Raw genomic sequence first — 24,373 nt, forward strand, 5'->3', positions numbered from 1 at the left:
CTACAGTATGCAGACGATTGTCCTTTTGTGGCCCATACTACGGAGGATCTTCAAACTGTCCTTGCTGTGGCGGTGAGGGCGTACAGCAGGATGCGGTGAGGGCGTACAGCAGGATGGGGCTGACTGTCAACACCACCAAGACAGAAGTGGTCTGCCAATGGAGTGCTAATGTCCCACCCACATCTCCTGCCTTCACTGTTGGAGATGAACAGTTGTCAGTAGTGCCATCTTTCAAATATCTGGGGAGTTTTCTCTCTGAGGATAGCAGCATCGACAATGAAATCCAGAGCCGAATTAAACAGGCATCAGCTGCCTTTGGGAGACTTCGATGCAGAGTCTTTCATACTAAGAACCTTCATCCCTCCACAAAGGTCGCCGTATACCAAGCGGTCTGTGTGACCACCCTCCTCTATAGCTGTGAAGCATGGGTAACCTACTGCCGTCACATCAAGTCCTTAGAGCAATTCCACATAAGCTGCCTTCAGCGCATTCTGGGAATTACCTGGCGTAATCAGGTACCTCACACTGAAATATTTAAAAAGACGAACTGTAGAAGTATTGAGGCCATTATTACCCAGCGCCAACTGCAGTGGTTGGGGCATGTAATAAGGATGCCCCCATGTCGTCTGCCCCGCAGAGTACTATATGGCCAGTTACATCATGGTCGACGCTCAGCTGGGGGTCCGAAGAAGCGCTATAAAGATCAGATGAAGAACGCCTTGAGAAAGTGTAAGATCAGACCTGAGGATCTGGAGGATGTTGCTGCTGACCGCACCATCTGGCGACAGCTATGTGGAGAGGGGGTTTGTACACTAGAGATGGAGAGGACAACCAGAAAACAGCAGAAGCGAGCCAGGAGAAAGGCAGCCATAGCTGCCAATGTGACCCCTACCACCATCACATACAGCCCCATCTGCAATAGAGCTTGTGGGTCCAGGATAGGACTGTTTAGTCATCAAAGATCTCACCGTTAAAGGCGTGGACGTCATCATCGGATCTCGATGGACAACCGAAGAAGAAGATTTATTTATAATTTATATTAATATAAATTTTCTATATATAAATATAATTTTTTTCTTATATGTATACATGCATGTGTGTGTATTTATATATACAAAATAATTATACACAGTGCACACACATATATTATGTAAACACAACATTTTATTTTGGATGCGATTAATCGCGATTAATCTTTTCCCAGCCCTAATAATTAGTTTATTAATTAAATTAATAAAAAGACATTGAGATGTTCGGTAATTGTACCTGAATTAATTTAAAATTAATTTGATATTGCAGTTCAATATATTTGTTTTCCTTAATTTTAATTAACACTAACTTTATTCTCATCTGAATTATAAAAAAAAAAAATTCTGTATAAAATAATACTACCATTAATAACACATTTGATTTTCTTTTTTAATCAATGTAGAATGTGTAACTTTACGTGAATGTGTGACAAGAAATGAAAACCAATGCAATATGATGAATGTCCAAAAGATGGCACCCACAGACTGTTTTTAAATGGGTTGGATAAATAGATAAGATAACAGCTGTCATGACTCATGAATGTTTTGCTGGTCAATCGGAAAAGATACATGGTTCTGATGTTTTCCCCTCCCGTTTATCTACAGCTCAGATCTTGAATTCTAAAGTGAAATAAAGTAGTGCTGTAATATTTTTTTTTAGGAATTAACCGGAGAGAGAGAGCGAGAGAGAGAGAGAGAGAGAGAGAGAGAGAGAGAGAGAGAGAGAGAGAGAGAGAGAGAGAGAGAGAGAATTATTTTTTACATTTAAATACACCTGTATTTTAAACAATAAAGTGTTCACAATAATATTACAAACTCAAACAAGAACCATAATAATACTATTCATGTTAAAATGAGAAACATTTTAAAAAGCAAGCATTAAATCACCATCATCATCTACTGTGCAAAGGACTTCATTTATCCCCCAAATGTACATGAAAGATTCTACACAATTTACCATTTTATAATAGGCATGCTCTATTCTAAGCCGAGCCGCCACCAAGCCTTTGAAGGTCATCAACACATCCAGAGAACCCTGTCCTAACAACTTATTCTTTCTGGATTTCCATATAGCAAGTTTTGCTGTACCAGACAAAAAATTTTGTAAAATCAACTGACTTTTCCTTTTTTCTGTATACCTTGGACCATATATAAACATTTCGTAAGAGAAAGGCTTCACCAATTTTAATGAACCATTGAGATAAAAATGAAAACAAATAGTTTAGCCGAGCACACTGTACAAATAAATGAAAATGGGGCGTTTGTATAAGGATCGCCAGCAGCCTCTAGAGGAGGAAAGAACTCCAAAAAAATCAGTCCATTTATTTGAGGCAAATCCATGCAAGCGACCAGCATTGGATGCCTTCACACAGGAGATTTCTAGGGCCTTTTTCCCCACTTCCTCAAAAACTCCAAGCTGAGGGGTTTCAAAAGACAAAAGACAGTTCACATCATCTTGCCATTCTCCCACAGCAATATTCACATTCAGAGAAGGAAAAACATAAGGAACCCCCTTTCTCCATTGATCAATTGCTATAGATCTATAGATCAGAAGCCGTCTTTTGCCATGAAACATCAGTGTGATATAACAGTCTCTGAGCTGCTTGCAACCGGAAAGCCATAATTCTGGATCTGATATCAATCAAACCTTGACCTCCCTCTTGAACCGGAAGGTATAAAGCAGCAGCACGAATCCAGTGTTGTCCAGACCAAAAAAAAATCTACAAGTTGCCTTTGAATCTCCTCAACAAGTCCAACAGGTGGCTGTAACAGTTATTTTATGCCACAGGGTAGAAGCAACCAAATTATTGGTCACTAAAATCCTCCCCCTATAGGACAACTGCGGCAGCAACCATTTCCATTTAGACAACTTGCTGCACACTTTCTCCACTAGCCCCTCCCAATTTTTCTTTTGATAATCATTTGACCCCAGAAAAACTCCCAATAATTTAAGTCCCTCTCTGCCCCACTTTAGGTCTCCGGGTAACTTTCGGAGACTCTCAAACTCCCCTTTACCAGCCCCAAAAGCTTCACTTTTTGCCCAGTTCACTTTAGCTGATGAAGCTTTCTCATAAAGACTGAGTACCTCAGATAGACAGTTAATATCTCCAGCATTTTTTACAAAAACTGTAATATCATCAGCATAGGCAGAGAAATATATTCTTGAGTCTAAAGAAAGACCAGGCACATTAAAACCCGACAGTCTATCTCGAAGTCTAAAAAGCAGCGGCTCAATTGCTAAACTGTATAGTTGACCAGACAATGGACAGCCTTGCCTAATACCCCTTAAAATAGGAATTGGCCGACTCAAAGTGCCCCCTATCTTAACCATACATGATGCACCATTATATAATACCTGTAGGGCAATTCCATGCAAAGGTCATCTTTACCATGAAAAAATAAAGTTTTAACCAAAATAACAAAACCCTTTTTAAGTTGTCCATTTAGGCCTGTAATATACTGTATTAATGTGCTTTAACAAAAATGTTTAGAAAATTGCCTTGTTTATCCACCAGATATGAGGTGAGCAACAATGCTTAAATTACATTTTCAACCAGCCATATTTCATGCTTTCAAAAAAAGGTATCAAAGACCCCCCTTTTTAAACTTTATTTTAACAGTAAGCATTTTGGAGAAAGATGGAGGCATGCCTGAGAAATAAATATAATAATTTGGTCATAACAGCACTGCCTGTTGAATTTATAAGGGCTATAATAAAGAGGTCTTGACGCTTCAGTGCACTGTCACGTCCATAACGTTTTAAAGGTTTAGTTTATTTAATATGACAATTATAAATGCAAATAACTTGAAACTTTATTTACAAAGCTAAATTATGTTTATGCTTATTAGGATAGACAATTCATCTCACTACTTTGCTCTAAACAACCATAATAATGCGTTACGGACGTGACCGTTACGGACGCTTCATATTAAATCATGCATATGACTATTGTGAACTGTTTCAAGACAGAAATGATTTTGGCCACTTCATTTCAAGTTTTGTTTTGTAGAAAGACTTTATTTAAAGTGAATTTCATTTTGTATAAATTGTATCTTAATTTTAAATCAAAGTTTCATCAATAGCATGGAGGTGCGATCACTTGCAACACGTAAACTTGAGCTCGTCTCATAACTGAACAGAAACTCGACGTATGCCTCTCAGAAATATAGCCTATCTATAGAAAGATTGCAAAGATCAAAACGAAAAGAAATAGGCAACTCTCTGATTGTGTAATCTGTATGTGCTTTTTCCACCACCACGTCCCTTTAGAGCCTCGGTACGATCACGCTGACAAAATAATAATAATAATAGGCTAATAATATTGCGTGTCAATTATTTTGTCAAATCATTTTTATACGAAATAAAATGTGATGATTTTGACTCGCGACTGTGCATTAAAATCCATAAACTGGCCGAAAACCGTGCGATCATTTAGACACAAAAACGTAGGCATTACATGTTTGCTAGTAACTCACATCTACGGACAATAATGTCCATCGGTTCACCTGACTGTGGAGGAAACCTTTTGAACTCCTATATGACAAACATTCATTTTTAATGTATTTTAATTTTGACTGTCTTCCGTAATAGTCTCTGCTTTAATGTTCCGTCTATGTGTTTATAGTAGCCTATTCACGTCCAAGTCGAGAGGCGTCCTGCAATTGCGCGAGGAACCTGATTGGTTTAGGCGCGAAACAGGCGCCCTCTAATTCGCTCGCGCTTCCTGTCATTCAGGCTCAGGTTTTGACAGCTCGAAGATAGCGTTATCTTAAAGGTAAACACCTACCACAACGACAGATGGATAAAATGGTAAGATGATACTAAAATCTAATACTTCAATACTTTTACATATTGAATTATGATGTACAGTAAGATCCAAGCTAAAAAAAAAAATAATACATAATTGGGGGGGGGGGGGGGGGGGGGTCTTCAGAATAATTTCAGACAGTCTTCTTAATGTGAAAACACAGCCATTATGCGTCAACAAAAGTGCCATGATGGTTTGATTGTTGATTTTCCAAACAGATTCTATGTATTTCAGATGCGTCACATCCATAACAGGGTTTTTGTCACATCCATAACGTTGGTTTTTCCTCATAATACACTTCATAAAAATATATATATTTTAAACATTGATATTTTTATGTTCAGCTAAGACCCCTTCATCATGTGGATAGCAATATTTATACATTGGATTTAAAAGTTCACAGACTTTAAAGGAAATCGACCAGTATACCAAAAACTCTGTCATTTTCCGTCACGTCCATAACGCATGCGTATTTTCCTTTTTTGGGGGTGCTTAAATATATTTTAGAAAAACATATTTTGCCTATCAATTCCCCAGATTGGGTGCTCTGAGAAAATGCATTTCCAATTTAAATATTGTAAGAAGTTTTTTTTTTCTGAGACATTTCACCTGTCATTATGAGTTCAAATGTCACATCCATAACGCTGGAATTACCCTGTATCAAATTTAAAAATGTTTCGCCAAAACCAAAAACCTTCAATACATTAAAAAGACAATTGTGATCCACACGATCTAAAGCCTTTTATTGATCCAAGGCAATTAACCCAACATTCACATTGAAACCATTACAAATAACCACGATGTCTCGCACTAAAAACAAATTATCCATAAAGGACCTTTGGAATGCAATATGACTGATCTCTATACTGTACAACCGAACCCAAATATTGTGTGAAAATATTTTATATTCTGTCAAGAGGGGCAACAGAACTCCAGGACAGTTCTTTAAAAGGGCTAAATCACCCTTCTTTGGTAACAGTAATAAGACCGCATATTGACAGGAAGTTGGTAAAATACCTTCTCTTAAAGATTCACATAAAACATCAAAATAATCATGCCCAATGCAGTTCCAAAAACTTTTATAAAAGTCTGCTGGCAGTCCATCTATTCCAGGAGATCGTCCTGAATTCAGTTGTCCCATAGCGGCAGTAACTTCCTCAAATGTTATACCAGCATCCAAGGCAGTTTTATAATCAGAGTCCAGCTGAGGAAGACCCTGAAGAAGCTGTGTCATACATTCACTATTTTCACAGTTCTCTGCAGCATAAAGGCTTGAATAGAACTCCACAGTATGGTTTCTCATTTCTACAGTCTTAGACGTTATCCTCCCATCAGGGAGTTTAAGACATGGCATTTGTTTTTGTTGAGCCGCCTTATATTCCAGGTAAAAGAAGAAAGAAGTTGGGGCATCCATTTCTGCTAATTACATGAAACGGGACCTTATCAAGGCTCCTGTAACCTTCTCATTTAAAACTAGACCAAGCTATCTCTTTTTTATCTGCAAATTATTGTACAATGTAGAATTATGTGCATCAACCAACTGCAATTCCATTAAATTAATTTGCTTTTCAAGTGTTTCAATCACATTCTTTATTCTACTACTACAGTTGGCTGTATACTGCTGACAGAAATGTTTTATTTGAGTCTTACCTACATCCCACCACTGTTTCAAGTTTTCAAAAGAACTCATTTCCTTTTTCCAATCATCCCAAAAGAAAACTAAATTTTCACAAAACATGGCATCCTGCAGCAATTTCACATTAAAATGCCAATAAACAGATTTTCTAGGTGTATTTGACATGTTCATTTTCATAATAATTAAATGATGATCAGAAAAACCCACAGGACAAATGCAACACTCAATTACTCTACTATTAAAAGAGGTGCACTTGAGGACTGTATATGAGGTTCCTCAGTATTACGATCTATAGTAAAATTAATAGTGCAATTCCAATCTCCACCAATAACAACACATCCTTCACTAAGGCACTTTTTAAGACTCTCACTAAGTATATTTAAAAACTGTAGGTGCTCCTGTAGCACAGTTAGTGCATAAATATTTATCAGAAAAACAAGCATATCTTGAACTTGAGCTTTACCACCAACAATCGACCCTTCACTGGTTCCTCTATACTTATAATATCCACTCTTATTTTTGCAGGAAAAAAAATGCCCACACCTCTACTTAAATTTGTACCATGACTTGAGTATTTTATGTCCTTTCCACCACAAATTCCACTCAACTTCATTCATCAAATCACTATGAGTTTCTTGGAGAAAGACGATATCAACCTTTTTTTCTCAATTATTTCATAGACTGTAGCACTTACACTATCCCTCCCACCATTAATATTTAAAGAGCCTATCCTCAAAGCCTCCATATACAAAAATAAGATGGGAAATAAAGAACAAAGCATGATAGAAAAGCAAAGAAAAAACACCGTGTAATACATGGTTTACAATTTTTTAGATTTTCTCTTTCTCTTACTCATTGCTTTACTTTTTCTGATAGTGGTAAGAAGCTTTTTCAAACGAAAACGCTTCTTCTCACAAAGGTAATCAACTCCAACAGTCTTCTGATAAAAAGTTACAGAGCGAACAAACTTGTCTACATCAGAGAAGAAATCATTTATGTTGATTTGTTTACCATACGTTTCATCCAAAAAATTGTTAATTTCTTCCAGACTATACAACGAATCTTTATTGTAAACTCCCGAAAAACCTGTCTGAGATGCATTAAATACACTTCCTTGTGAACTAACGTTACCATCATTTTCACACAAAGAAACTTGTGACTCAGTATCATCAGACTGCTCCTCCTCCACTTCCTCATTATTCAAAATGAAAACGATTCAATTCTATCATTTGCACTTTCTCTCGTTTTAGTACCACCGGTACAAGCTACTTCTTTGTTAACATCAGAAACTAGATCAGTTATGCTAATCTCCGGGGCTACAAAAGCTACAACAATTCTCATTTCCCGTGTCAACAGCCGGCACAGCATCTACATTCACACCACTCACCTCAACTGGTGGAACCACCTCATCTTGGGCCGCATCAACGCTATTGTTTTCGCTCTCGTCCTCTGCTTCTGTCGCGATTTCTGCACTTATGTGGACACATCAGGCGCTTGTGTCCGATTTCTCCACACTCGAAACCCCTTATGCTGCCAGTAGTTGCATACACCATACATAATCTTCCCTGGTGTTTCACACAAAAATTAATATCAAGTGCATTCTCAGGCGATTCTAGCACCCAGGCGCGTAGTTAGACATGGGCATTCGGAGCTTCAGCCCCGGATGTTTTTTTTATAGCCCCGGGTCTCAAAAAATGTAATTTATTGATAATTATTATTATTTTTTAATAATTTTGTTATTATAAAAAAAAAAAAATACCGGGTCTTTTAATCTATCCTTTGGAATCATGTATTAAAGACGATTAATGTGTTCAAGCAGATCAAAGTTACTATGGTTACTATGGTTACAGCACGCTTGCATTTAGAGTGCGCACCAGAGGAGAGAGAGAGGGCCTGAAAGAGCCATCGGTTAACTTACAGCTTTAGGGCTTGACTGTCATTGTTGTTTGTGGCTTCTGTTGGTAGCTATTATGGACATTAGGGGGAAGGTATACTATATACTATATTAAGACTATAGTATAATGTGAGATAGAAATAAATATTCAAGTCGTTAAATTCAAGATCACGTAAATGTTTCTCTCCGCTGCGGCTGTCAGTCATTCTCCATTCAGCGTTCAAACAGCGCGTCGCGTTCGGTTACGACCGTCAACGAACGAACTCTCGAAAGATGATTCAATGTTATTATTATACTTTATCGGTAGATAAAGCTCTATGGTTTCGCAATAAAATGACTATCTTGCTGGACTGTATTGCTGTACCTTAATGTTCGTTTCTACCGTGCGTCTGTTAGATCACAACACTGGAGAGGACTATAATTGTTCTTCACGCGCACAGTAACTGAAATTTAAAACTGTTAAAAGAAAAGGCTCAAACTATTGCATAGATAGATATTGTTACTGTATAATACACTATGCATCGATATGCCTTTCCTTTGTGCTTTGAACTTTTCTGCGCGCTGACTCTGTGTTGCTTCAAGCGCATCATTCTGCGCTCGAGATGGGCATAAGCGCTTTGTGCCGCACTGTATGAGTCTTTCATAATTAAAAGTATCATAATACTTTTCCGCAATGAAAGATTATTAATAGCCTTTTTTGTTCTGTTCTGTCCTATCTATCATATGTTGCTGCCTCATTAAACAGCTGTGCTATACATTTAAAAATGTCTTAATTGTATAGTAGACTAATGATTGATCTTTCTGATTTTTATCTTGTTTTTCATGAATGTATTTTACAACAATACAAAGAGCAATGTGTAACGTTTTACCTTATTTAGTGCTACAATTATTTTTCCACACTAAATAATGTTTTTTTCACTAAATGTTCAGATTTTATACAATTATTGTTTTTCTAGACTCAATTTTACTGAGTTATCCACTAATCTAGTTTGTAATATAATTTTTGTCATAGGTTATGATCATATTCTTTTTTTTTTGATTTGTTGTTTTTATTTATAATGAAGTTGTCTGTATTAAGTAGATTGTGTTTAACACACAAAATATCAGTTCAACACACAGAGTTATAGAAATTCTACTTGATTTAAAAAAAAAAACTGCGCTGGTATTGGATCGGTATCGGTTGATAGTCCTATTTTTTGGTATCGGATTGGATATGTTCAGAAAAAATGGTATCGGGACATCCCTAATATTTTCTGGTAGGCTATATCTAAGTTACCCAGGAGCTCTGTTGACATAGGCTTAGCTTGATGAATGGAGTCGTTGAACATAGCAGGAGAGAACGCAACGTTAGCCAGCTAGCTAAAGCTCCGGTGGAAAATGATTAGCTAACGCTACGGAGGCCATAATATTTTTGACTCATGGCTGAAGTTAAGTTTCTCCAGCTCTCCCCAGGTTGGCAAAAAATGCATCTCAAAATGCATCAGATCAATGCTTTAAAATATGGAATATTTAAAATTTTCTTACGGGGGAGCATGCCCCCGGACCCCCCTAGAGGGGTAATATCCTTCTCACCTTTTTCACACCTGACCCGTTTTCATGCCTGCTAAAGTTCCTTTTCCAGAATTATACAAGCAGACTGTTGGAGTGATTTATGTGTGTGTGCGTGTGTGTGTGTGTGTGTGTTTATAGATAGTTAAATAGATATGGATAAATATCTATATACAGTATACATATATAGTTTTATATTCATTTTTTAAAATATTATTTAATATTAATGTATTATTTATTTGTGTTTCTGTGAATAGCTGTTACAGTTCTACAAATAAAGCATTCTATCTTTTTACCTAACAATTAAATTAGCTACAAAAAATGCACATGAATGCAGGAAATTAAGTGTTTAATGCCCAATGTTTCATGGGGGAGGTCCCCCAGACCCCCCATTTATATTATTATTGCTTATTATTATGTGCCTCTGAGTAGAAGTAGTAGTTACCAAAAGCGGGGGTGGGTGTTGGGGACTGGGCTAAGCCCCCAATGTATCAAGACCCTAGCAACGCCCCTGCTAGCACCATGTAAACGTACCGTCTAAAAGACGCAACATGCTTCAGAGCCGGTTGTTTACATCCGAGCGCAACAGTTTTAAAGGGACTGACAACTTTTCCAAAACGCGCTAACTCACGTTGCAAAACGTCATTGGATATGAAAGGCGGGATATTTGAAATTGTTACCGTTGTTGTCGATATATACATTGGAGAAAGTTGCACAAAAGCATCTTTAACAGTAAGGCCATTTACTATCAAACGATTCACTAAATTTTATTCCTTCAAAAAAATGACGACAGGCTGATTCATCCGTGATGCAGATACAATGTTCTCGTGACCGATTTGATCGCCAACTGCAATTAACACATCCTCAACTGTGGCATCATCCTCAGGAACACACCTAAAACCATTGTGGAGTGATAATGACGGCGCCTCATCATGAGACGCCATCCTGCCACACAACTACCACTATATTTACAATTCCTTTCCTAACCCATGTATTTTCTGGAAGGAAAAAAAAATGTAACAGGAAAAAAAAAAAACTCACCCTCACACAACAGCTCTCACCACCACCACTATCCCCAATTCCCAGCATGCGAGAGATAGAGAGAGAGAGAGAGAGAGAGAGAGAGAGAGAGAGAGAGAGAGAGAGAGAGAGAGAGAGAGAGAGAGAGAGCGCGCGCGCAAGTGAGTAACCTAATATTGAAGCTTTTTGGTTTAATTAATTGAAACTGACTGGGAAACCGAAGTTTTCCTAAACTTGCCATCTTAAAAGACAAAGAGGCCGGCGGGTCCTCTAACTCTTGTGGGTTGCCACCACTCGTCATACTCGTCCTTAGTGCTGCTATCTCTGATTCACTCAATGGACCGTCATCGTCCTGACAGGGCTACAGATATGTCCCTAAAGAACCCGCGTATGTTACAGTAGTTCCACATTACATTAATTAAATTGCACACAAGTTTTATTTATTTTTATACCGTGTATTCTCCATGTAAATTCATGCACCGAACCGTGACCCCCGTACCGTTTCGGTTCAATGCGAATACATGTACCGTTCCACCCCTAGTTATCACTATCAATGCATCCCTAGAAAAAAATAGACAGACCTCCTCTATCATCGTCATCTTCCTCTGGTGGTGGTTGTGTTTCAGAGTAGGCCTCAGTTGGAGCCTGGTTGTTTCCTAGACTTGTCTCAAGAGTAGATTCAGTGTTCGGGAGGCTTTGCCCTGTCCACTGCAGGGTGGACTCTGTCTCAGGCTGCAAGTCTGTGCTCTCCATCTCTTCTTTGTCCTCTTCCTCTTTCAGTTCAGAGGACAGCAGCGGAGGGGGGAGCAACTCCAGACTGGTTGGAGGTGTATTAAGCAGGGGAGATGGAGGTGTATTGCAACCATTGGTGTCCACTTTAATGGTTACACTTTCTACTCCTGGGAAAGCTGGGTTGACTGGAGTATCATCGAGATGATGCTGATAGCGTAGCCAGTCCTCCCCTAACTGCTCACGAAAACTGTCCATTCTCTCGATGTCTTTCTTATGGGGGAGGACAATATCTGCAGAGAACCAAACATTTCACATGAGAAAGACACTCATATAGCATATGCTTAATAAAAGCAAAAACTCATCAATTCATTTTTAAATGTTAACAAGATTACTGAAAAGACAGTTAATTTTAAAATGCCCTGTGAAGAGTTAACGTTTGTCAAGTCATTTGTTCATCACCTTGTAGAGCAGACTGCACTCTGATCTCATGGTCTGTGTCACTGGGCTCTGATATACTGGCTCTCCTCACCTTCACCTTACTCTGCAAATGGCAAAAAGTTGTGCTTTGCATCATACATCAGAACTTATCTTACTAAAATTGTAATGGCAGTATCATGTTCTCCATGAGGAATCATGTTCATTGTGCCTGCTCATTTTAAAATCAGTTTACTACAAAACATTGGGGAGATTTTAGACATGGACTTACTTTGTGTTTCCTCTTTCGAACTCGGGTCACTCCTGATATGCTTTCAGTCACACTGTCAGTAATGTCACCACATCCACTGGACACTTCCTGCCCTCCTTGGTCAGGTGACACAGAAACATGTTGAGAAGTGTGGGAAATCTGACCAGCAAGTTGTCCGGATTTAGGTAAGTTCTGAAAAAAAAAAAGAAATTCATGTCACAAAAGCCACAGAATAAAAACAAGAGATCGTTGCTCAATATGACAATATTACAGAATACATTTTAAAAGACAACAACAATATCAGTATGTATTTGTGTATTTTGGTGATTTTGGAGCAAATGCTGGTTTGTTAATTATAAACGTATATTCCTCATAAAAAAAAAATATATATATATATATAAAATATATTATATATATAAAAAATATAATAAAGCATAATAGGACCCCTTTAAAATTGCATTCAATTGCACATTTTATTTACTTCTTCCACGTTAAGTTGGAAGAAAATTATTTAAAGAATATATATATATATATATATATATATATATATATATATATATATATATATATATATATTCTTTAAATTATTTTATTAACCTGGGTGATAGGATTAAATATTGAGTTTGGAAATAACAAACTCTATGAAAATGTTTATTAAAGTGTCCCTTTTATGATTTTTCGGATTTTACCCATCATGTAGTGTGTAATATAGATGTTTGTGAATTCCAGAGCTGAAATTTAGATATGGTAATGAACATTTTGTTTCCAACACGTGCTATAAGTGGTAAACCAATCACAACAGACTGATCCATCTGACCAATCAGAGCAAAGGAGGCTCTCAGAAAGGAGGTGCATGTACACCTATTGTAGAAGAAACAAAATTAGGAAACTATAAAATAGCATAATATGAAGTTACCAAAATAAGTTACTTGTAGGCTAATCAAAATTGCTTGTAATCAAGTGCTAACAGATGTGTCCAGCACAGCTAAATATTATATTTTTGGTAATTAAATTTAGTTTACTACTTTTTATTTATTACAATTAATTACAATAAATTTGTTGAGAAATGTTGAGAAAATGAGACAGCTGTATAAAAACATCCACTTTAAAGGGGGTCGCATTTTTCATGCTAGATTTTTTTTTTCCATGTTTTTTTTTTTTTTTTTTTTTTTTGATGGATAGCACTTATTATTTAGTTGCTAGAAATCATTGGACCGGTGCATCTAATACATGGGTGTTCCAAACCATGGTCCGTGCTGGCCTGCAAGACATTTTAAAAGTAAAAAATTATTTTGCCTGTTATTGTGGGAAAAAAAAGAAAAGAAAAGAAATTCATTATACTGTATGGACACTGGGTGTCACTATCACATCTTTGGCCTGCATCATTGTCAAGAAGGTGTTGGGGGGGGAAGGAATCAATTTAACAGAAATTATCTTGAATTTTAAAAATGTCAACATTCCTAAAAAAATAAGCAATACAATAAACATCATTGACTGCAGAATTTGACCAATGTTCTTAAGACTTTGGTACCATTGTAAAGGACATCATGCTGATGTTAATCACTTTCTATGTTAATGAACTTAACGTGGAAGAAGTAAATAAAATGTGCAATTGAATGCAATTTTAAAGGGGTCCTATTATGCTTTATTATATTTTTAATGTTCTTCAGTGTGTAATGCTGCTTTTTCATCATAAAAAAAATGTAATGCCTGGTTGAGTTCTGTTAGTAGTGTTTTAAAAGTTGCGTTTATGGTAAAGGTTTGATATTTCTGAAACAAGTAGAGCAATCGAAGCGGTTGAACAATCACAACACATTGGTCCAGATAAGGAAGGAGGGGCTTCATAGAGACCGGAACTAAACAGTGTTGCAAACAGACTAGGAAGAGAGGTGCACCAACAATGTAAAATATGTGAAAAATGTGTTTTTTGAATATCCAAGTATGAAAACCTATTCTATTAGATCAAAATCAAGACTTTAAAAATGGCATAATAGGTCTCATTTTAAATATTATAAAGCAAATTTAATCAACAGCTAATGCGATTTGTTTCTCCACAATAACAATTATTCCTGACTTGACAGCAATTCTGTATGCCTACTTCTTTCATGCCTGTATGCATTCCTTGGCTTTTGAATGGGCTGTTTGAGTGTTACTATTTATAAAATACACACTCCCAGAAAAATATAGTGGATGTCATATATAGTGCATACCAGTATAGTGGACAATAAAATATAGTGCATATCAGTGGATGATTTAAAAATAAATAAATAAAAACACCTCGGTAGTACTTTATATTTGAATTATTTTTTCATCACATATAATTCATTTAACATCAAATGGCATTGTGATTGTTGGGCCATGCCTGCAGCCATTAAAAATTCACAAACTCCATTTGATCAGAGAAAGTAAATTCACTATTCTACTATAAATTAAAAGGAGATTTGCCGCCCACAATTCAGTATGAATCACATGAGAAACAAAGAGGGTGGAATGAACTGACATGGCACATGAAGTGACATTTGATACCCACCAGCAGATCAGACTGGGACAGAGGGGTGCCATCCAGCTGGAGCTGAAACACAAGTAGACATTAAAATATCAGCTTACAACTCTGCAGAAACATCTGCAGAACAGCAAGAAAGAACTTCAAGAGAATATCTTACTGCTATAAATTAAATCAGAAATAAAGGGGAAACTGGAATCTCCCCGTGTTTGCTATGTTAAACATGAATACAATCAACACTGTATATTTAATTCACTAAAAAGTCAATGGAGGAATTCTGCTCGTTTGATGCCACAACAAATTAACTCCTACTGTATATACAGTTTTGAGAAAAGGAGCAATTAAAACAATGACTCTGAAGATCAGGGAAAGACTCACTTTGAAAGAAGCTTGTGAGAGGTGGCAGACAGTTGATGCCCTGTGTGTCTTCTGAAAATACAAAGGGTTTCCTTCCAAAGTCAACTGAAAAAAATCAGAAAACTGTCAAGGTGCTATACAGGGAAGGCAAAATAATCAGAGATACCACACATGCAGCAGAGGGAAATATTCATATTGAGACTATAATATCCAGTAGCTGAAATGGAAACTGGTATTCAAGTGTATCTTTTCTAGACTGTTGGAACTCGTTAAAATCATAAAGATCCCCAACATACCCAAATTTGAAAGTCTTTTTGAGACTAAAATTTGGGATTGAGGTAAAACACTTAAGGAAAACTGAAAAAAAGGGAGTTTAAGATAAGATTAACCTAGGCAAGGTGGGTCTAACTTCCTGGCAAGGTGGGTCTAACTTACTGTATTGAGATTATGAAGGAGGGACAGAGGTGCCAGCTGAGAATGGTCCATAAGAAGGTTATAAGCCAGGTCAAGACACTGAAGTGAAGACAACTGCTCCACCCCTGCAGTTAGCACAATATTTTTTACATTAAATTAGATTAACCTTTATTAGTAAACTGACTGTTTATTCAAACTAATCACATTTTGGTAAACTATTCAAAACACAATTGAGTGCATTACATATACAGAATCTTTTGCAATCAGGAGCTCTGACAAATTGTAGGTGTTTAAAAACAAATATCTGTAAAAACAAATATGCATTGAACAGAATGTTAACTACAATTTTTAAAATGTATTCAATAAAGATTAAGTGGTTAAATCCAATGCAATTTCAAAAAGCCAAAAAGCCAAAACTCAAAATAATTTCAACAGCTTAAAATCTGATAGAAATTGCATCCAGTAAAATCAATAAAGGAACAAACAAACAACAAAAATGGCAAAGAAAGGTTCTGTAAAAGAACCAACGTGGTGAATGAAAGGATAGAAAGATGCATTTTTCAATTTACTTTTCATAGATGGTAAAGTCAAAGTAATTCATCATGGAAAGCAGAAAACTCACCATTGATAGTTTCCAGTTGATTGTTTCTAAGGATCAAGGTGGTGAGTTTGGCTTGGGCGCTCAGGCCCAGTGCTGGTGCTCTCTGGAGGTTATTATAAGCTAAATTCAGATGCTCCAGTTCAGTAAGAGGCTGGATGGAGACAGAAAAGGTATGCATAAATTCACTCTATCATAACAATTAACCCCCTTGAACCATGTGATGGGGCCCAGCCCATTAATTTGTATTGGGTGTGAACTAGTAGCCCATCACTGATGTAGCCAGAAAAAGTATGAATAAATGCACACTATTGTTATTTTGGGAAATTTAGCGCTTTCAAAAAGTCTCATCTACTCATCTGTTTATTATTTTGGCTAATTTGATTTTGCTTTCAGTCACAGATAAGTGTTTAGTATTACATTTCATATATTTATATATACAAGAGAAATTTACCTTTAAAAATTCAGCACAATCTCGGAGCTTGTTGTGGCTCAAGTCAAGCCACTTCAGGACGTTTAGCAGATTCTAAACAATTTAGAAAATTGTTACATACAAAATCCAAAATCAGTAACTCTATACTCTACAGAAAACAGGAGATTCTTACTAGTGACTCGTCGAGACGCGAAATGGAATTGTAACTGAAATTAAGGGTATGAAGTTCTAACCAAGGTAAAGCTGAGCTGAGATCTCCTCCACATAGAGAGAGAAGCTCCTGTTAAACACACACACACACACACACACACACACACATACACACACACACACAATTACTTTCTGTATATGAACATGGTTAAACTTACGGTCACTGTGCCAATGCCCGTTGGTGAAAACATTACCTCTAGAGAACTGACTCCTTTTGAGCAAGTGAAGACTTCCAGCTGAGAATACACTCCTCTGAGACCCTCAAGACAATGAGGAGGAATACGCTTGAGCTGAACAGAAAAACAGTCAAACAAAAAAGCAATATTTAGAAAAATAATGCAGAATAATGCAACAAATGTAACTGAATTAATTTGGTTAGTTTGTTTTGAAATACCTCTAGATATTTAAGGGATTTGAAAGGGAAGATTTTCACAGCATACTGTAGTTTCACACCAGGTGGATTCACAAGCTGTTTTACAGACACACATGATCAGATCATTGCAACAACAACTCATTCTATTGGATTGGAGAATTATGATGCATTTCATTGCAAATTAAAAAAAAGACATAAGTGTCTTGACTGATCCTTATTTAAGACATCTTAATAGAAAAGGCTTACTACTAATAATAATGTGGAGTCAAATTTCCTCAGAGTATCAGCATCAAACTGTACACTTAATAAGTTTGTAATTCCATATAAATCTAAAAGTATCATGAGAGTCTTCAGTACCTTGAGTGATACTGTCTTTTGCAGCATATCAAAGAGGAACTGGACTTCCAGCAGAGAGGCAGTGTCTGCTGGGTGGGACGGCAGGGCCAGAAAACCATGCTGATGTGTGCGTGAGAGAAGGTGCCGCTCAAAGAGTTGTGTCAGGTGTTGTAAACATCCCACTAGCAGAGTGAGAGTACTGGAACCATCCAGCACAGAGTCACCTATGCAGAGAGCAACAAGAACTGTATTGCTATGACTGCCTTATTGAAACTAACTGGCAGCTTTAAAGGAAAAGCCTGAGCCTCAAACTAATGCAAAAGTTTCATCAGATTTTACCGATTATATCTCAGTCAAAATGCAAACAAAATCATATCCACTAATCATTCTGCATTGTCCTGCATATCAGTCTCTAAATCTGCAGTTGTAAATTAGGAATATAGTGCTTTGTCACCATGTCTTCAACATAAAGAGAATAGCATTTAATTTTTAACTTACCAACAATCCAAATCTAAACCTTCCAAAAATCGTAAAAATATAGATCAGTGGACGGACAACTTCTTTGTTACATTTCTTGCAGCGTGCATGCAGAAACAAATCTTGTTTGTGTGTGATTTATAAAAATAAAAGAAAAAAGAAAAATAATGAGTTTATACCTCTGAATGCATCAATATATTACTTGTCACATTGGTACTATTTTTCATACATTACACCAATTTATTAACTGCACCCTCATCAATTGTTTTTTTCTGGAACTAGGACTGGTGAAACTGCAAAGATAAACAATAATAAAAATTGAACTGATTCTATACCATAATTTCGCAGCAATGTGGCAAGTCTGTGAACAACCGTGGAATGACCAGCCTGAGTGGATGTCATCCTAAAAAGAGTGAAACATATTAACAGAAATAACCAGAATCATTACAAGCAAAAGGGAAATGATTCTAATCTGACTGTGCATAGTTGCTACAAAGACAGGATATTAATTTGGGTAATACAACAAGAATTTGACCCTTGTGAAATCATGTGTAGCTGAAAAGAGTGTGGGATTCCACAACCAAAAAATCCTCACACCAGTGAACTGCTAACACATGCAAGCCAAGTGTCATAGCTGACCTGTCAGAAAGCAATTCAAAATAGTATTAATATTATAAAACAGAGTATAAAAAATATAAGGTATCTAGAAATTCTCTATATATTTTAAGGTACAGCAAATATCCAATCACAATATAGCTACTTAACTTCAACACTGTTACGTTATAGCTAATCTTGTAAACGGAAAACAAAACTGGCAGCTCTTCCTGGTGCCCCAACGATAATATAGGTAATATCTGTTATCATAAAATGCGCTAAAATAATAGGCCTACCTTATATTTCAACAAATACGTGAGCCGTAGCCACGAAAATAACGTTATAACCGTTTTTGAACCGTCATTATATTCAGTTCAGTTTAATTCCCTTTCAAGTTTGTTGACAACCTGATGGTAGCAGTCATATGATCTTCTTGGTTCTTAAAGGTACGGCGGCCCGAAGTAACCAAACAAGTGGATATTTAACTAAGCGCGCCCTCCTGCGTTTATTTTCACATGCATAGGGTGACTAACAGTCCTGTTTTCCCAGGACATGTCCTGTTTTCACATCCTGTCCTGGCCGTCCTGGCTGTTTTTTATAAAGTGATGAAAATGTCCTGGTTTTCAAAAAACTGTTGGGAAAGATCATCTCTAAAGCAAAATATAGATGGGCAAACAAGAAGAATGAGGAAGAAAAACAGGATAAAGTGGAAGAAAACTAAAGATATAAATATATTTTGTTAGATCGTTTTTGTAAGTTTGTGAGAGCTATTTTTGTTCTATTTGGAGGTATTTCTTTTAGTTATTTAGTATTTATATATTTATTTTTCAAATACAGAAGAGACATTATTTCTATCATTATTTCATTCATTATTTTTGAAACCTGTCATAATAAAAAATTTTGAGTAACCTCTGAGAAGCCTATCTGAATTTGTGTCTTGTAATATAACAATTTTCTATCCACACAGAGGAGGCATAGCCTACTTTAAATGTATTGAAATTAATAAGGCATCTCTGAGTAAACTTTGTATCATTTGAGTATTTGTTTGCCGGGCCGAGTGTCCTGGTTTTTGCTCATCAAAATATGGTCACCCTACACATGCATAATACAAACAGCAAGACCTTGTATTTTGAAGGTAAGCTTTTTTATTTGCTCGGAAATGTTAAATCAATTGTGCCTTAAGACTTAAAAATGCAAGAACAATTGTTCACCCTCGCTGCTGGATGTCACTCGCAGTCTAAACTTATCTCATTGACAGCACTATATTTACAAGTCTATCTCTACAATGGCTTAAAGTGCAAAAACAGCTACCAACCTGATTGTGTAACTATGTTGTTTTTATGGTAGACATGTAGCTAATGTGCAAATATGTGTCCACATTGACTAAACAACATTTCTGTGTTTCTTGAAAATCAAACACTAACAATATTCCAAAGTAGCCTACGCATTTAGTGGTACAGAATCCAATATGCAATTTAACATACATTTTAAGTCTCATAATGCAGTCACATATCATATATAGGCTATCTGACTTTTTCGGGGTTTTTTTGTTTGTTTGTTTGTTTACTAACTTTTGTCACTCTGCAAAAAAGTGTTTCAGATCCACTTTCTCAAAAAGTTTCCAATACAATATTTAAATTTAAAACAGGTTAAAATAATAGGCCTAGATGTTTCTGCACTGAACCTGATTAAATATAGCCTACGTATGTGCATACGTATCTTAAGTATAAAGGTTCTCATTTGCTACAGATTCCTCTGGGCATTAGTGTAATTATCTCTCGTTTACTCAGAAATTGCTATGGAATAAGAGGCCACCCACAAAGAAAAAAAATCCCAAATCTTCGACAACCACTGTAGCTATAGGTCTCACATGGAGCAGCTATTTTTGTACCCTTAAATAAACAACGATTAGTCTCAGAGGGGAACAGAGTGTGGGCTTTGCCCTGGACGAGTTAATGGTTGTTTGGTTGGTAAGCATGATACCTCGACTCCTGGCCCCTGTAATCAATAGGCAACCGAGAGATTGCAACAACATTCAGCTTGTAGGCTAGTCCTATAAGTAGCTGATATTTGCTTTATAATGCCAATGGATTTTAACATGAGCAGAGACTGTAGACATGACTAGAACGACAGATGAGTTTAGTTATTTGTTTATTCCCTATATGTGTTGCTGCACCTACTTAATGCAAACAGCCCAGACCGAACAGACAGTGAGGGACTGACAACTGCCTCTCACCACTTTAGTTGTTTTAGAAAGGACTCAAATTAATCATTAAAATGTAATCATTTCATCATACATAATGTAGGCCTATACGATACAAAGGATTAGTATTGCACATTATGTAAATGTAAAAAAAAGGTTGGTTTAACTTAAAAAAATAAGTAGCCTAACCTGGTTGCTTTAATTTTAAGTTCATTGAAATAAAAAATATAGGCCTATTTGAAGATGAAGGAGTTTGGTTTAATCAACAGAAACTAGTTATCTGAACCACACAATTTATTCAATCTAAGTTGATTTGACAAAAGAAAAAATGTTGTGATGAATCATGTTTTTTGTGGAGATAATATTTCACACATTTGCTGTGTGTGCCTTGTTGGAGGAGATATGCTTCCCCAGTTGAAAATAAAGAACTTTAATAACTTCAATACTACTTGAGGGTCATTTTCACCAAGAATTTAATTTAATTTAGCGATTTAATATATCAAGACCCTGCTGGTTTAGCTTAGCTCAGGAATTCTCTTAACGTCTTTTGGAGCTAAGCATGACTTTTTTGTTCCAGCTGCAATTTAAGGTTAAATAAAAGTGCTATGAAAGTCTAAACAACATGCAACAAAACGTTACGATTTAAAATATGTATTCTAAATTATCTGTTTTAAAACTGAGGCAGGACCTAGGCCTAACAGAATACAGACCCAATTAAGGCTCTGTAGCCCTTTTGAGGATTTTTTTGACAAAGCTGCAGCCCGCCTGTCATCTCCTATGATGTCAGCGGCATATGAACACTGATAGGAGCCCGCTCAGCAGCCCCAGTTAGCCTTCACCTGTCCGCGTGCACTTCTTACCTGCACAAGTTTAGTCCTTCGATTTGCAGGGTTTCTACATCGTGGACACGATGTTGTTTTACGTGAGTTGCAGCTTGCTGCTGGCACTGGTGACTTTTCACGGCGCCGCTGGATCAGAAATGGTGTTCCGTTGTCCGAGCTGCACCGCAGAGCGCCAGGCGGCTTGCCCGATGATCACGGAGCCGTGCGCGGAGATTGTGCGCGAGCCGGGCTGCGGCTGCTGTCCGGTGTGTGCCCGGCAAGAGGGCGAGCTGTGCGGCGTTTACACGCCGAGATGCTCCAGTGGTCTGCGGTGTTATCCCAAGCCGGATTTGGAGTTGCCCCTGGAGCAGCTGGTTCAAGGGCTCGGGAGATGTGGACGTAAAGTAGACACTGAGCCCACAGGAAGCGCAGAGCCTCGGGAAGTCAGCGGTAAGTGATTTAATGGGTGCACAATTATAATATGCTGCAATAACCTATTACACTGACAAAGTTATGAATATGGTATTTTCATAATTTGCCTCTTCTGTTTTTATTAAATGTGCCTAATTAAATATATATTTAACTATAGGCCTCAGCTGGTTTCTTGGAACAATACATCTTGGGCTTATAAAGATGTCACATTAAACTTAGACTTTGGGCTTATTTATTTTTCTTTTCAAGTGAACAATTTTGTAATTAATGAAAACCTACAGATTTGTGGGGGGGAAAGGAAAATCTTTACTAAAATAGCTACTATTTATATGCCCTTTGATACTTGTGACAGAAACCGTAAGCAGTTTTTATTTTTATTTTTTTTTGCTGTAAGCACATACCGTGGTACCGTGGCACATAGTCAGAGCAGTCATCGATATTTGATTAATTGGTTCGAACTCAAACACTACCCATTTTAACAGCCTGTTAAATCTGCACCTGTTGTAACAGTGCGATGTCTTAAGTGTTTTATCTCTCTAAAAGAAAGAAAGAAAGAAAGAAAGAAAGAAAGAAAGAAAGAAAGAAAGAAAGAAAATGGGAGTTTCTGGAGAACTGGGGACTATGGAATGCATGATAGCAAGATGGATTTTGCTCTTTGACCGTTTCCTGCAGTAAATGTATCATTGTGTGTTTTTGCGCGCGTTTGTGTGAAAGAGAGATAGAGAAGATGGGTCTGAACAAGCAGAACAGGAGGACGGGTCTCGACGCAGAACAAGCAGTCGCGCCTTGAGGATATTTTTAATGGGATGGCCAGATGAGTCCAGTAAAAATAGTAAGGTGCCACACCAAAAAATGTTTTGATGACATTCAGGCGTGCTCGAGTGAGTGTTACGTTTAGATTTTTTTTGGCTAATATAATAATATAATAAAGGAAAGCAATTTTGATTCTGGAGTTTATAAAAAACGTAAACTATTATAGCACCACTTAGTGGTGGATCAAGTCACCTTTATTTATATAGCGCTTTTTACAATGCAGATTGTTTTAAAGGAGCTTTACAGAGATAACAGGTAAATAATGTTGTAATAGTATTTTAAATATTAAATTAAATGTCCCCAACTAAGCAAGCCAAAAGCCAATGGCGACAAAGGCGAAGAAAGGCAAAAAAGGCGACAGTGGCAAGGAACCAAAACTCCATCAGGTGACAAAATGGAGAAAAAAACCCTGGGAGAAACCTGGCTCAGTCGGGGGGGGGCAGTTCTCCTCTGGCCAATGAACGAACAGTGTATGATTATGATTCAGGCAGTATTACAGATCTGAAGTCAGATTGGATCGGAACATTATATTATGCAGTTAATCTGGTTGAAGATAGCACGCGTATGGGGACAGGATAACGGATAGGCCTACAGCAAATGCCATTAACGTTTTTGCTTACCAGCAGCTGTGGCTAGTGGTTCACTTTCGCGAACATTCACTTCGTATTACGTAGCTATACGCTATGGGAAAACCCTTTTCTCAAAAATATTGAAGCATTTATTTTAAAACGCAGTGCAGCTGCACACAGCCAGCACCGCACAGAGCTGTCTAGCTCGCTGATTGGCTGGGCTGTGGCAACTGCACGAACCTATGGCGAAGCGTCGAGGACGCGTGATCCTATCAGGACGCTTCCCGCCTCGCACATGCCGAAGCGCGCCAGAATGGGGGTGGCTACTGACTAAATAAGCAGCCCATTTTGCCATAGGAATCAGATTTAATCTCTTTCATTGATCGTCACGTCTTCGCTGACTCTCCTGCTAGAAGCCTTCGCTGTCGACGAGCCCCAGCAGTGGAACGAGCGACTCTGCAAACAGCAGCTCAGTGGATGGCGGCCTCCTGATCGATCTTCGACTTGACGCCGCCTCTCCTGATTTGACCGTTTTCCTGCGGCCATCCAGCGACGTATATCCTTTCTAAAGCACTGAAGTGCTCGCCTCGGCAGCGCTTTTGAAAGAGCAAATTTCTACGTGACGTTGTTTCAACTGCACTGCATGCAGAGCCTCAGATGGACACGATGAGTGCGCTTCATGCCTGGGAGCACGAATACTGGTCTCTTCGGTCCTGCGGTGAAGGGCTTTTCCTTGTGCTTCACCTTGTGCTTCACTTGTACTTCCGGTGGTGCTGCTCTGTAGCGACCCGGGCGAGTGCTGTTGTTGGTTTTAAGTGTTTTAGTGTTTTGTTTTTAAGTAGCGTCTTAAGTGTTTTTTTTTTATGCAAGTGACTATATGCTGGACCT

General features: G+C 37.4%; 2 protein-coding genes across 3 annotated transcripts in view; one reads left to right on the forward strand and one right to left on the reverse strand.

Annotated features, from left to right (window-relative positions):
• Positions 1 to 22,099, reverse strand: part of stk11ip (serine/threonine kinase 11 interacting protein) — a 136,241-nt gene extending 114,142 nt beyond the window's left edge. The window contains exons 1-14 of one of the 2 annotated variants that reach the window (XM_077199184.1): positions 21,711 to 22,099; positions 18,389 to 18,456; positions 17,598 to 17,800; positions 17,262 to 17,336; positions 17,062 to 17,157; positions 16,830 to 16,937; positions 16,679 to 16,750; positions 16,249 to 16,378; positions 15,648 to 15,751; positions 15,234 to 15,317; positions 14,883 to 14,924; positions 12,374 to 12,544; positions 12,127 to 12,208; positions 11,517 to 11,957 (exon numbers count right to left, since the gene is read on the reverse strand). In XM_077199184.1, the coding sequence (XP_077055299.1) occupies positions 11,517 to 11,957; positions 12,127 to 12,208; positions 12,374 to 12,544; positions 14,883 to 14,924; positions 15,234 to 15,317; positions 15,648 to 15,751; positions 16,249 to 16,378; positions 16,679 to 16,750; positions 16,830 to 16,937; positions 17,062 to 17,157; positions 17,262 to 17,336; positions 17,598 to 17,800; positions 18,389 to 18,455 (1,675 nt within the window). In that variant the 5' untranslated portion in view covers position 18,456; positions 21,711 to 22,099. Of the gene's footprint in view, positions 1 to 11,516; positions 11,958 to 12,126; positions 12,209 to 12,373; positions 12,545 to 14,882; positions 14,925 to 15,233; positions 15,318 to 15,647; positions 15,752 to 16,248; positions 16,379 to 16,678; positions 16,751 to 16,829; positions 16,938 to 17,061; positions 17,158 to 17,261; positions 17,337 to 17,597; positions 17,801 to 18,388; positions 18,457 to 18,943; positions 19,106 to 21,710 lie in introns of those variants that run through there. The other variant, XM_077199183.1, reaches the window with a different exon arrangement.
• Positions 21,448 to 24,373, forward strand: part of igfbp2a (insulin-like growth factor binding protein 2a) — a 78,088-nt gene continuing 75,162 nt past the window's right edge. Inside the window, exon 1 of the mRNA XM_077199196.1 lies at positions 21,448 to 22,121. Within this exon, the coding sequence (XP_077055311.1) occupies positions 21,761 to 22,121 (361 nt within the window). The 5' untranslated portion in view covers positions 21,448 to 21,760. The remainder of the gene's footprint in view (positions 22,122 to 24,373) is intronic.

The sequence above is a fragment of the Siphateles boraxobius genome, unplaced genomic scaffold, assembly GCF_051911475.1.
Source record: "Siphateles boraxobius isolate OS27281-9 unplaced genomic scaffold, OSU_SipBor_1 41, whole genome shotgun sequence".
NCBI lineage: Eukaryota > Metazoa > Chordata > Actinopteri > Cypriniformes > Leuciscidae > Siphateles > Siphateles boraxobius.